This window comes from Protomyctophum parallelum (genome assembly GCF_964188405.1).
Source record: "Protomyctophum parallelum genome assembly, chromosome: 8".
In the NCBI taxonomy this organism is placed as follows: Eukaryota; Metazoa; Chordata; class Actinopteri; order Myctophiformes; family Myctophidae; genus Protomyctophum; species Protomyctophum parallelum.
The window spans coordinates 6,024,844-6,039,550 of NC_139703.1; the positions used below are offsets into that span (position 1 = coordinate 6,024,844).

Here is a 14,707-nt window from a genome sequence, read left to right on the forward strand (position 1 = left end):
GAAGGCTCTGGAGGGATGTTGGGGTGTGTCTGCAGTGGTTCCGGAGGTTGGGGTGTGTCTGTGGTTCCGGAGGTGGACCACAGTATATTCCCTCCAATATAGGAAGTAGATGTCAGTGTTTTCTGTTACTGATGGAGCCAAGCAGTCTAGATTCTAGACTAAATGGCGCTCAAACATCTAAAAATGTGTTGTGTGCCAGGGACCCCCAGAAGGGAAGATTTATGGGAAGGAAAAACACTTTGACACAAGTGCTTTTCTTATGTACGACTTAAGTAAATCTCTAAGATATCTGTATCTCATCTCGTATGGTTTTCAAGTTTCCAAGTACTTTAAACGCCATATTTCTCCATGTAGAATTGAGCAGAAATCAAGCAGCTTTGTAACATGGCGGCTGGACAGTCAGCTAACCTCACACCAAAAAGGTGATACAATAATTACATTGGAATCTGGAATGGGACCGCAAGAAAGCTTCCACGCAGTGTGTGTGTACACCACCAATATCTGTCTTTAACCCATTTAGGACTGAGAACGATTCTACAAATGTCTTCTAAATTCTGACAGTTTTCTGAAAAACCCCATGTTTCTGTGTCAGTGGTGCTCAAGTACCCTCAAAAATATATGTATTTGGCCGACCCCCACCTGAAAATATGTTGTTCCATTTTCACGATTTTTCAAAAAATAGCAGACCTACAAGCTCGTAGCGCGGCACTCGGTGCCGCACTATGAGCTTGTAGATCTGCTATTTTTCAATAGCTAAAGTATAACACAATGCTATAAACACCAAAAGCGGTTCGCGCCCAGAATGGGTTAAACGGTTAAAGTGTTAGGCTGAACTTTTTCCATAAGGTACAACTTTGTTAAACAGTTATACAAAAAAAATAAGAAAAATTATCAGCAGCAATTTACTGTATCTGCAGGGAAGATGTTATCCAGGTTAGCCAGGGAACAATTGCTGAGCGCAAATGTTTTTTTTACCTTGCTATTCAAGGCATGCTTCACACTCACACAGAGAAATGCTCTGTGCTACAATATGTCCATTTGTAACTCTCAGAGTGTACAAATGGAACTATTATGAACCCATTTAGTTCCATTTGTACACTCTCAGAGTGCAATCATCGACACTGTACTATATATACACACAGAGACGGTTATTACGCCTTTTACACCTGGGACGAGGTAGCTTCCACTGGAACAACGCAGGGTTTACTTCACCTTGGATTGCAAGCCGTTCTAACTTTGAGGAATTATATTTTTCAACTGTATTGCTCTGGAGGTACCATGAAATGCCCACCGTTAGATAGATAGATAGATAGATAGATAGATAGATAGATAGATAGATAGATAGATAGATAGATAGATAGATAGATAGATAGATAGATAGATAGATAGATAGATAGCAAAGTGATGCCATCAACAGGCTTGAAAAGAAAGCTCTGGTGATTATTGGAGTTTGTCCAACTCCATTGTGGGAGCCTGCATGGAGAAAATCAATTGAGCACAGTCTGATCCTTTTCAGAACGCTAAAGGATTATTCACATCCAAGTTTAAATAATTTACTCTATTGATTATGAAGATTGCACGTTTAAAGCACATCGGTACCTGTGTGCTGACGGAAGAAGATATAGAGATATGAAACCTCATATTATCTTCATTTAGTTTTTGCTTTATTATTTCTTTTTTTGGTAAATTACTACTTGAGTGTTGCACAAAAAATAACGCTAACTTTTATTTTCTTACTTAGTTTTTTTGTGTTGAATGTAAAAGTGGTAAAGTGTGTCTGTGGGTTTTATGTATAATTTCTCAACAATGTATTTATTGATTTTCCTTTTTTCCATACATAAATCACATTACAATACAAGTACCAGCTACCAGTACCAAGTACCAACATACCAGTAAGACGCCTGAGGGCGAGAAGCGACCTGCTGTATGGGCGAGGTCACGTGCACGCATTCCGCCTGGGTGACGTTCAGACTGCTGGCCAAGAGCTGGAGCATTGGCATGGGCGGTCAGATCAACATGGAATTAATTCTACAGGGTTTGGTGAGGTTAGATCAACATATGGAATGTCAGAACAGGTCAGCTCCATATATGGAGATCTAAGGGTGGTAGCGGGGACATTGTCTTGAGTGTACAGGCTTTGATGAGGGCTGGACCTTCATTTTCGGGGCCTGTTGAGAACCCCAGTTTTCACAGCTGCACGAATAACTTTTGGGCAGGCCTGTCTAGAGTTTGAATGGGAGTCAAAAAGGGAGACATCAAAGAGGAAGGATGGATGGAGAAGGATCCAACATATAGAATGTCAGAAGAGGTTCTGACATATCTCCATATATGGAGATCTAAGGGTTTGAGGTTTGAGGTCAGATGTAGGGTTGCTGGCCAATATTGATGACATCAGTGATCTCCATATATGGGCTTAACCCATTCTGACCTGAGATCAGATTCTAAAAATGTCTATTACATCCTGACAGTTTCATTATTAACCCATTCTGACCTGAGATCAGATTCTAAAAGTGTCTTCGATTTTTCAAAAATAGCAGACCTACAAGCTCGTATCGCGCCACTCGGTGGCGCGATATGAGCTTGTAGATCTGCTATTTTTAAATAGCTAAAGCACGACATGATGCTGACACCAAAATGGGTTCCCGTTCAGAATGGGTTAATTGTGACAGCAGGTCGCATTCACGATGACATCAGGGATCTCCATCCCCATGATGATGTCAAAGTTGGCAAAACGCGCCGATTCACACCCGCGCCTCGAGCTCGTAGATCTGCTATACTTTTGAATTTGAATCCTGAAAAGTAACAGTTTTGGGACCTATGAGGTTTCCACCCGACAGTGACGATAGGCCTACTATTCCATGTTTTGCATATTGTCCCACATCACAAATGATTCCTCCTTCAGAGTTTCATGATGTCATTGGGGTGAACCTCTCTCTCTCTGTGTGTGTGCGTGTGTGTGTGTGTGTGTGTGTGTGCACGTGCACGTGCGTGCGTGTGCGAGCGTGCACGTGTCTCCAGGCAGGCAAACTCCATTAACCCTCCAACCCAGCACAGCTTCCCTGTTTCCACAGAGGCAGGATAAAGGCTGTGACATTTTGCTCCGCTCTGCTTCACTGCCATGCGCTTCCGGCAGCACACGCTCACGCTCAAGTGTGTGTGTGTGTGTGTGTGTGTGTGTGTTGTTTTTCTGTTTTGGTAGCCTAAAGGACATACCGACAGTCCGACAGACTGTCTTTTAGAGACTAAAGCCTAATTGACGCTGGGCCATGCCAATGGTGTCCTGGACAGGAGGTCAAGATAACAGGCAAGGGTTACGGTACAAAGTACAAAGCTGTGAATATCTTAAGATTTCTCTGTTCTTCTCCTGCAGCTGTACAAAAGAAATCTCCAAAAATAAAGTCACCCACTTCTGCTACAGCCGCAAACCTGTGATGTGACAACAAAGGCTGACTGTGACGAGAGGATGACAGACAGGTACTGTGGACACATAGACATGAACAGGGGATGAAAGACAGACAGGATGAAAGCGAGAAAAGCACACAACGCGGGATGAAAGTGAGACAGGCATATACGGTCAGCCAGAATGCCTGACACGGGGGGGGGGGGGAGAGAGAGAGAGAGAGAGAGAGAGAGAGAGAGAGAGAGAGATGTTAGACAGACAGACAGGCACAGACACATCGATGGATGGCGACCGGGAAAGCACACAGACAGAGACAAACAGATGGACAGATAGAGAGACATTCACAGATCCAGACACAGATACTAACACAGTCTGAGACAGAGAGGCCACTAATGATTCAGACAGACCGACAGACAGACAGACAGACAGACAGACAGACAGACAGACAGACAGACAGACAGACAGACAGACAGACAGACAGACAGACAGACAGACAGACAGACAGACAGACAGACAGACAGACAGACAGACAGACGATACAGGTCTATGACCTTTTCTAATATTCCGTTTAAAGATCAGAGACATCAAGATGGATTTTCCCCCCTACACACACTCACTCTCTCTCTCTCTCTCTCTCACACACACACACACACACACACACACACACACACACACACACACACACACGTGCATGTGCGCGCATGCACACGAATGCGCACACAGTTCAGAAAGACATCACTTATATTTCAAAGGCTTGTTGGGGTTCTCTGGTCTAAAGGGCAGCTCTGACAACTTTGACCTGAGGATGTATGCTGTGTGTAAGTGTCCATGTAAACATACTCTGTGTGTGGGTGCGTGTGTTTGTGTATGTGCAGTGTGTGCGTACATGTGTGTGTGTGTGTGTGTGTGTGTGCGCGCGTGTAAACGCTCCTTTCTCTCTCTCTCTCTCTCCACTCACCTTAAAGACAAACATCTCTCGCCTGAAGAAGGCCACGGTGTTGAAGTTGCCGTCACAGATGTTGGGCTTGCCGTTCCCGGGCAGGGCGGGGCGGTCGCCCGAGGGCGGGCGGGCGGGCCGGGCGTGGCGGTCGTGCTTGCGTTCCGAGGTGGAGTGCGTCCGTCTGGACGGTAAGGTGGGCAGCGGCCGCGTGGGCTCCAACATGGCCGTCGGGATGCCTGGGGAGGACAAACAGTCAATTATTTGGTTGACAATTTTCTTTTCCGTCGACTACGTATTGTCACTGACGAAAACGAAACAAAGACGGAATAGAAACTAAGCTGTGATGAATAAAACTATGACTACATAATATTGACAATTTCGTCAACAAGTATAAAAACTACACGAAAATGTCAGGGAGTGCAGAAGAGATCCGGGAGAACTGAGATGAGTCATTTTACACTTGGCTGTGCGTGGGCGCTGCTGCTCTACAACATGGCTGATGCGTTGTGAGCTTGTACAGTATATTGACTATTTTCGGTATGCGGCTACAGTAAGTTTAAATCAGGCATTACAACACCAAGTTGTGCGCTACCAGTCTCCCGTAATGCCTGCTAGCATTAACAAGCTCTTAATGTTTCACACTCATCACGGTGTGACAGTGTGTTGACAGTGGAGACGTTGTAATTATAGAAAGGTTTACGTTGTGCTAGTATGCAATCTACCCATTTTGGGCGGGAACCCCTTTTGGTGTTATCATTATGCTATGCTTTAGCTATTGAAAAATAGCAGACCTACAAGCTCATAGCGTGCCACCGAGTGGCGCGCTATGAGCTTGTAGGTCTGCTATTTTTTTTTAATCGAAGAACGACTGACATAGAATACATAGCTTTTTCAGAAAACTGTCAGGATGTAGAAGACATTTTTAGAATCTGATCTCAGGTCAGAACTTCCTGACGGAAATGACACATTGGTCACACTATGATTCTAATGTTCTGGAGGTTGAGACCCTGCTAACGCGTCATTTCCTTGATATTTCCAATCAGCGTTGCTGTTGTAGGTATTTGTTGAGGCGAGAAAACAACCAGGTGCTCAACGGAGACGTGCAGGTAGAGAAAAGATGTACACATAATCAAAAGGTTGCTCTTTGATCAATCAGGATAAGACATGCCGTGCGTGGAATCTCTGTATTTCTAACTAGATATTATGTGTAGGCGGTGCCCGTTGGGCACTGGCCTATACTTGGAATGATGCAAGTTGGAAATGAACGCCCCACCCAGGTATTATGGCTCTGTCCCTTTTATGCCCATAATTATGGAGTTCTTTGACAGGCATGCCCCAAATATGGAGTCTATGCAGGCGTCAGAATGATGTCAGGACAGGCCGTCTCCATATGGACCCTGGGCAGAGCCCGGGGCAGAGGCCTTTTAGCCCATTCTGACCGGGCACCCATTTTAGTGTTGGCATCATGTTATGCTTTAGCTATTTAAAAATAGCAGATCTACAAGCTCATATCGCGCCACCGAGTGGCGCGATACGAGCTTGTAGGTCTGCTATTTTTGAAAAATCGAAGAGCGACTGATATTTTTAGAATCTGATCTCAGGTCAGAATGGGTTCATCAGACCAGTGTGTGTCCGGCGGAAACCTCGTATGAATCTGATCTCAGGTCAGAATGGGTTAGGGGGCATGGTTCTGGACAGCGGGCCCTGCTCCCCCTGCAGTGCTGTGGAACACGTGTGTCGAATTTGAAGTCTGTGGGGCAAACGGGGGATTACGTGGATTACAGAGACTTGGTGCATTTATAGATAGATACAGTAGATGTATTTGTTGTTTGATGGACTGAAATAACCCATTCTGACCTGAGATCAGATTCATACGAGTTTTCCACTGGACACACACTGGTCTGATTAACCCATTCTGACCTGAGATCAGATTCAAAAATTGTCAGTCGATTTTTCAAAAAATAGCAGACCTACAAGCTCGTATCGCGCCACTCGGTGGCGCGATATGAGCTTGTAGATCTGCTATTTTTCAATAGCTAAAGCATAACATGATGCCGACACCAAAATGGGTGCCCGGTCAGAATGGGTTAAAGTGGGTGGAAAAAAAACTTTATAAAAATCTGTTATTCAACGCTGGTCCTGAGGCACATTTGGCACCAATGGGAGCAGGTCTCTGCCTACATGGAATACGTTTGACACAAATCTCAAAATGTGCTACAATCAGGGCAAAGCATTTGCATGAATAAAACATCACACGACTGAAAGAGATTTTAAAACATTAAAAGCGCGCGAGGGCATAACACCCCGTCCGCACCGCCAGCGATGCGATGCGAGCGACGACGTCTCATTAGAAGGCATGTTTTTCAATGAGGCTGTCCTGGTGTACCGCAACGCGCCGTTCAGCGACATCATCCACCCATAATATATTCGCTCGCAGAGTCTCTTATTTGAGCGAGGCTTCGCGGCCCCCCCAAACACTTTGATTGGTTGAAGATCTACAGTACATACACGCTACTATTTATTGGATATTTGATTGGTTCAGCCTACGACGCACGCAACGGCCGGCGCTCCATATCAGGAGAGTTTTTCGTGCGATATCGCCGTTAGAACGCTCGCTCCTTGCCTGCGCAGATGAGGTGTAACGCCTAGGAGAAAAAAAAGTGCAGCAAAAACAACCAAACAAACAAAACAAATGCTGTATGTATGTATTTGGTTAAAATGGGTAGGGTTTAAAAAAAGGCAAGAGTTTGCTCTGGTGCACTGGCCTAAAAGTGGGTCCTTAAAAACTGCTAAAACTTCTGAAATGTATGTAGGTATGTATGTGTGTATGTATTTTAAAAGGGGAGGCTTTTTTGTAAAAATCCCTGCCCGCAATACCTTCATATATTTAAAATGAGTCCAAAATAGGGTTACCAGTGAAGGGCCAACTGCCTATTCACTGGGGACTATGCAAGGCAGAGGCGTCCACCCCCCTGAGTCCAAGTTTAAGCTAGACCTGGCATATGTATGTATGTATGTATGTATGTATGTATGTATGTATGTATGTATGTATGTATGTGTGTATGTATGTATGTGTGTATGTACAAATATACAGGTAACAATATTATTTTCAGCATAGAGCAGCCTTTGTTCAGAAAAATCCACACACATTCATGCACGCATGGAAGCACACACGACCGCGCACACACACACACACGCCGCTGAACAGTAGCCAACAATGCGAGCGTCTTCTCCCCTTTGAAATGGAACAAAGTGTCCCTGGTGGAAACACGTTAGAAAAGACCAGAGACTTGCAGGCTGTCAACGTTTCTGGAAACCTTTCTTTATCCAGGGAAGGTTTATTGCTGAGCTCTGCATGCGTACGCCGTTTTCAATTTGTACTGACGCTAATGTATAATGTTCTGCTCTGCTTTCCAAACAACACTTCTTTTTGTTGTGGTGTGTACAGTACTCAAGTACTGTACTCAAGTACAGTACTTGAGTAAGTACAATTACTCAAGTACAGTACTTGAGTAAGTACAATTACTCAAGTACTGTACTTGAGTACAATTTTGAGTTATATTTTGGAACTTTTTGTACTGGAGTACTTCCAATTTTGAACATATTTTCTTCTACTTTGGATGCTTTTGTGTGACGCCGTTAACCTGACGCTGCCAGATCCAAGAAGCTTGCTACACAAATTTGTTTCACAGCTTATTGGGATCTGGGATCGCGGAAGCAAATTCGATGACGGGGCTGTTCCTTTTTTTCAAGATACTTGGTAGATGATTGGATGGGACCGTCTGTCTATCACCGTGTGGGCGTGCAAACACAACCAATCATATTGACGTGTCTATATAGCTTCACATCCGGTTTCGCACATATCCCGCCCTTAGCTCACGCTGATTGGTTCGGTACGGAACGGATTTGTGTCAGCTCAACTCCCTGAGAGATCCCAGATGAGTGCTGTGTTGGGGAACATGGTTACCCAATACCGCCCCCATCTGGCAGCGTCAGGTTATGACGCTGTAGTTATGTAGGGCATTAAATAACGAAAGAAAAGTTTGAACGTGAAGTTAAGAGGTTTCTGCCCGGCAGCGCGACAATGTGTAACGTAACCAAATACACCCTTACGGGTCCATTTGGTTATATTTGTACCCTCTCTGAGTTAACCCATTCTGACCGGGCACCCATTTTGGTGTCGGCATCATGTTATGCTTTAGCTATTGAAAAATAGCAGATCTACAAGCTCATATCGCGCCACCGAGTGGCGCGCTACGAGCTTGTAGGTCTGCTATTTTTGAAAAATCGAAGAGCGACTGACATTTCTAGAATCTGATCTCAGGTCAGAATGGGTTCATCAGACCAGTGTGTGTCCGGCGGAAACCTCGTATGAATCTGATCTCAGGTCAGAATGGGTTAAATGAACACCCAGGGTTGTACAGTGTGAAATTGCTTGGGGTGGCACTTTTTGGACTGAAGCTTTTGGGCTGAAAAGTGCCTGTGTGTGTTTGCTCAGAGAGAGTGAAGTGGTCTGACTCAGCCAAACCCAGAAACTCTTAGTGGACTTGAAATGTTGTCTTGAATGTAATGCTGTTATACCATGTGGATATGCCGACACTTTATTTCAAAACAAATCTTTTGTGAAATGTGAAAAATGTGGAGTATTTTGGAGACATTTTAACAACACCAATATTGTATGGGAGGTCCCTGGCATCTGGTGTTTTCCGATGAAGGTCCGCAGACAAATACATATTAATTTGGGGGTCCCTGACATGAAAACATTTGAGAACAACTGCTTCACACGCTCTCCTTTCTGAATGAAGCAACCAGAACAGGAAAATGTGCTTACAGAAGTAATTAATCTTTTCTGATAGGGAGGATATCTCTATGGAATCAGATAGGGTGGGATGTAAGGCTATTATGTGTATATTAGCATGATTATCGCCCGACATTGTAACTGGGGCGCGGTCTGGCTGGTCGACTGGTAATTTGCCGGTCCTGAGCCAAGCCCAGTGACACCTGACGAGGCACATTCAGACACAATCCAAAACACTTGGGAAGTGGATTGATTAACCCATTCTGACCTGAGATCAGATTCACACGAGGTTTTCCGCCGGACACACACTGGTCTGATGAACCCATTCTGACCTGAGATCAGATTCTAAAAATGTCAGTCGTTCTTCGATTTTTCAAAAAATAGCAGACCTACAAGCTCGTATCGCGCCACTCGGTGGCGCGATATGAGCTTGTAGATCTGCTATTTTTAAATAGCTAAAGCATAACGTGATGCCGACACCAAAATGGGTGCCCGTTCAGAATGGGTTAAAGCCCAAACTACACCAGTTGCAGTTCATTGCAACTACTCACAACTAGTCGCAACTCCTAGTCTTCAAAGTTTGTGTTTTACACAATGTTTGTGTTTACACAAACACTCAAAGCTGGGCATAGGAGGGCCCCTGGATCTCATGTATGCCCCTGCAGGTTTTACCATAGATCTTCTGTATGCCCTGCAGGTCGTCCAGGGGAAGCTTGAAGTTGTGGGTCTCCATGTACTGGTAGAAAGGAGCCATGATAGCACTGGGATCGTTGGAGTGCTCCAGACCCAGGGCGTGGCCCAGCTCATGGACCGCCACCAGAAACAGATCATTACCTGTGGGAGAGAGAGAGAGAGAGAGAGAGAGAGAGAGAGAGAGAGAGAGGCAAAGAGGATAATGGGATTGGTATTAGGAAGGTAGAAATGCAAGGTTCATCATTACTGAGATAATAGTTGTAGTCCCGTAATTACATATCCAGTGGAGAGAGGTTGAGCTGCTGACAAGCCTTCTGCTGTGCTTTGCAGACAACAACACTACCCCAAAAAACATGTATTTGACTGGGAAAAAAAGAAACAAAGAAAACAAGATAAAGTGCCAATCGGCACAGGTCTCCACCAGGATTCTTCCTCAGCCTAGTGGGAATATGCATGCACAGTTTCATTGCAATCGGACGCTGCGTTGAGGAGTTGTGGCCATTTGCTACTCCTGAAAACTGTAGGAGCCAATCGTGGCCAATCAGGATGGAATATGAGAAATCAAACAAACCTGTCTTGATCACATGACTATGGAGATCATGTGTAGCGATTTGCGTGAAATTTGGATAAAATCTGAAGGAGTAATAATAGAAAATGTGTTTTACATATGTCGGCCTCCTGGTGGCGCTATAAAGAGCAGATGTGAAAAATTCCAGACAAAGGTTTTTCCTTGGCCTCTAGGGAGTTGGCATACAAAGTTATCCACAGATCCGTGCAGTTAGAGGTAAAAACACTTTTTGGCCAGTTATAGCGCCACCTTGAGGCTGAGTTGAAATTGTTCATGTGGCATTTTGTCCTCAGCCTAGTGGGAATGTGGGTGCACAATTTCACGGAAATCACGCGATGTGTTCATGTTTTGCAGTATTTTGTTTGAAACTGAGCACTCCTGTGAACTTTGGAAGCCAATCTTAACCAATCAGGATGGAGTGTGAGAAATCTGAAAGACCGGTTTCGTTGAATGGCTGTAGAGAGACTGTGTACCAATTTGCGTGATGTTTGGACAAAATCTGTAGGTGTACTGTGCAAAAACTTGTTTTGCACAAAGCGGCCTCCTGGTGGCGCTATAACAGGCCGTTCTGGAAAGTTTGGGGCAGAGGTTCATCGTTGGCATCCAGGGAGTGTGTGTGCAAAATTTGGCATCGACCGGGTTAACGGTGGCCGAGATTAGCTGCTAACGGACGGACGGACGGACACACGGACGGACGGACGGAGTGCAAAACATACTCTCCCCCTAGGCCTTCGGCCTGGTGGAGACAACAAAGCTCTCTTCTCGAAAACGGAACAAATTGTCTCCGGTGCAGAACACGAGGGAATTGACCATAGTAGACGTTAGCTGTCAAATAGTGGGCGGCAAACAAGAACACATTAATGTGTTTGCTGGCTGATGATCTCTCTAGTGTGAAGTGGAATTTGACTGGAGCTGCGGGGGAGCTGGGGGGAGCTGGGGGGAGCTGAGGGGAGCTGAGGGGAGCTGGGGGGAGCTGAGGGGAGCTGGGGGGAGCTGGGGGGAGCTGGGGGGAGCTGAGGGGAGCTGAGGGGAGCTGGGGGGAGCTGAGGGGAGCTGGGGGGAGCTGAGGGGAGCTGGGGGGAGCTGGGGGGAGCTGAGGGGAGCTGGGGGGAGCTGGGGGGAGCTGGGGGGAGCTGAGGGGAGCTGAGGGGAGCTGGGGGGAGCTGAGGGGAGCTGGGGGGAGCTGGGGGGAGCTGAGGGGAGCTGGGGGGAGCTGAGGGGAGCTGGGGGGAGCTGAGGGGAGCTGGGGGGAGCTGGGGGGAGCTGAGGGGAGCTGAGGGGAGCTGAGGGGAGCTGGGGGGAGCTGAGGGGAGCTGAGGGGAGCTGAGGGGAGCTGGGGGGAGCTGAGGGGAGCTGGGGGGAGCTGGGGGGAGCTGAGGGGAGCTGGGGGGAGCTGAGGGGAGCTGGGGGGAGCTGGGGGGAGCTGAGGGGAGCTGGGGGAGCTGGGGGGAGAAGGGGGAGCTGAGGGGAGCTGGGGGGAGAAGGGGGAGCTGGGGGGAGCTGGGGGGAGAAGGGGGAGCTGGGGGAGCTGGGGGGAGCTGGGGGGAGAAGGGGGAGCTGGGGGGAGCTGGGGGAGCTGGGGGAGCTGGGGGGAGCTGGGGGGAGAAGGGGGAGCTGGGGGAGCTGGGGGGAGCTGGGGGGAGCTGGGGGGAGCCTGCTTAATGGTTATACAGTGTGGTATACATTTCTTTTCTGCTGTAATGGAGAAGTATACCTCTCTCTCTCTCTCTAGTTATTTTGGTCGGTTAATTACAAAACAATTGGGGATAGAATGATAGTTAGTCTGTATAGGCCTACGTTGATAGTACTGTATGAACTTTACTCTACTGTGAATGAACAGTAAGTACTTAACATGATATAATATGTTCATGAGACAAACGATTACACAACGCACAATTTGCGCAATGTTGGGTCGTGTGGCTCAAATTCGTTGAAGCATTTTCAGCTCTGCATGGCGGACAAATTATGATAAAATACATACAGTACATTCATACACGCATGCACTAGGGCTGACCCAAAAAAATCGATTAATCGATGTTCAATCGATACGCACGGGAATCGATTTTTTAATTTTGAATCGAATAGTCATTAAAAAAAAAGCGGACGCTTTTGGTCCGCGAGACGGCCCCATTTGGTCCGCGAGCCATGCTCGCGCCTCGCAGCACCGCAACGCCTCCTCCCCTCTCCCCCTCACTACTCGTGGTAACAACAAGGAAGTCAACACACACACACACACAGCAGCCTGCCCTGCACTCATGCCGCCACAAAATAAATCTAAAGTGTGGTTGCATTTTAGAATATGCAAGGAGAACAAAGAACAAGTGGTGTACAGTGTCAACTATGTGACAAGAAATTGGCGTATCACATACGGGATGGCCCAAATGTGGCGAAAAATCGGCGAAATTTCACGCATGGGACAGGGGAAAAAGCCCGTGACCTCCTGGGCTCCAGGCGCGCTAATTTGAGCCGCGGTCATCCACACTTTTCTACCCCAAGAAAGAGCCTCGTCGGAAGGGTCTGAGAGCGGCGTAGACCGCGGCGCAAATTAGCGCGCCTGGAGCTCCAGGACTGGTGTTTTTTTTGGTGTTTTCACATCTGAGTTTCAATCGGAAGAGAAGCTTTCATGAAGGCTGCAACTGTTGTTGCTTCAATGCTTATCGTTTTAAGTAAATGAGACCAATCCAAGCATGCCTTTCTCTCCGCTATTGTTTAAGGTGCGCGCCTCGCATCGCGCACCTCGTATCGCCCCCCCCCCCCCCCCCGTTGGGTTTTTGAAGCGTCGACGATCGAAACAAATTTATATAGAAGCGTCGATCATCAAAAACGTAATCGAAGGTCAGCCCTAGCATGCACGCATGGGTCTATGCAGACAGACATACAGAAGGTTGACAGTGGCTGTCAAGGACAGTCGCAGTTTGTGGACACCGAGGTCTGCCATGTGATTGTGCAGAGTTCCGCTGTCGCAGACATTTAATAACAACCAACGTTCGCGGTTCACATTAATACAGTACATTTCATCATGGTGGTAATTGGTTTGACTCTGTCTGAACCTAATTACAGACCATAATTATCTTCTTCTGCACTCTTTTCTTCTTTCCCCCGCAGGCGCTTTCTGTTTGAAGATCTCTGCCTGCCATAGCCGAGAGTTGACTCGTGGACAAATGCCAACATATGTGCCTGGACAGGCTCTCTCTCTCTCTCTCTCTCTCGTTTGCTCCATGTCCCTCGCCCACTCTTTGTCTCTCCTCCTACTGTACTATATAGGGATGGTTACAGTGATGTGATTTATTTCTTTCACATCCATCCATCTCTCTCTCTCTCTCTCTCTCTCTCAGAGACACTCGGGGTCATCGTCATTTCTTTCGCTGTCCGTTTCGCTCAGTTACTTTTATCTCCCTCTCTCCGTCTCTTTGCTTGATGTTCCTTGCCCTTCATTTCTTTGCCCTCATCTTTATCATTTTTCTTTTTCTCCCTAGCCTCTCCCTCTCTCCCCCCACACCCACCAGCACGCACGCACACACAAACACACACACACACACACACACACACACACACACACACACACACACACACACACACACACACACACACACACACACACACACGCACGCACACACGCACACACGCACACACCCATAACCCATGCCGACAAAGGCGATGTTATTCCCTTCCTCCGTGTCATCTGGTGTAGCAGTGGTATTCCACAGTGGTGTCTAGCCTCTCACCAGCTCCTCTCCACTGCGGCATATCTAGCGCTCCAGTGGGGATTTCTCACAGCAGAGCACTCGGCGCACAAAGTTTCTCTCACGCTTCATGTCAGTGTTTGATGTTACGCATTGTTTTAGATTCTTTCTTCTCTTTCGCAGTCTTTCACTGGTATCCCAGTGAATCAATGAATAGTGACTACAGGAAACCACTCATTTTCTGTTTTTTAAAGATATTTTTTTGCGGCTTACGCCTTTTATTGTTTTTTTAAGGGACAGATAGTAGGCTGACAGGAAACGGGAGAGAGATGGGGGGACGACATGCGGCAAAGGCCGTGTCGGGTTCGGGAGTCGAACCTGCGGCACACTGCGACTGGATCACCAGTCCGGTGCCCAGACCGTTACGCTACGGCCTGGGCCGAAACCACTCATTTTCAACATTTTACTGTCATTAATATACCTGTTGTAGAAATAATAATAAAAAGTCACCCCATTCTGTGTTGCCTAGAACTGGAGGTCTGAAATTTTTTTTGTAACAGTAACAAGTACATCTCAGTGACATCACAAAGCTGTACTTACTTCATATTGTTACTGTTTTTTGTCA

General features: G+C 46.7%; 1 protein-coding gene across 1 annotated transcript in view; it reads right to left on the reverse strand.

Annotated features, from left to right (window-relative positions):
- The window catches only part of mmp24 (matrix metallopeptidase 24), a gene marked incomplete at its 3' end in the record, with an annotated part of 70,988 nt that overhangs the window by 28,994 nt on the left and 27,287 nt on the right, over positions 1 to 14,707 (reverse strand). The window contains exons 5-6 of the mRNA XM_083770400.1: positions 9,811 to 9,972; positions 4,359 to 4,576 (exon numbers count right to left, since the gene is read on the reverse strand). Of these exons, the coding sequence (XP_083626526.1) occupies positions 4,359 to 4,576; positions 9,811 to 9,972 (380 nt within the window). The remainder of the gene's footprint in view (positions 1 to 4,358; positions 4,577 to 9,810; positions 9,973 to 14,707) is intronic.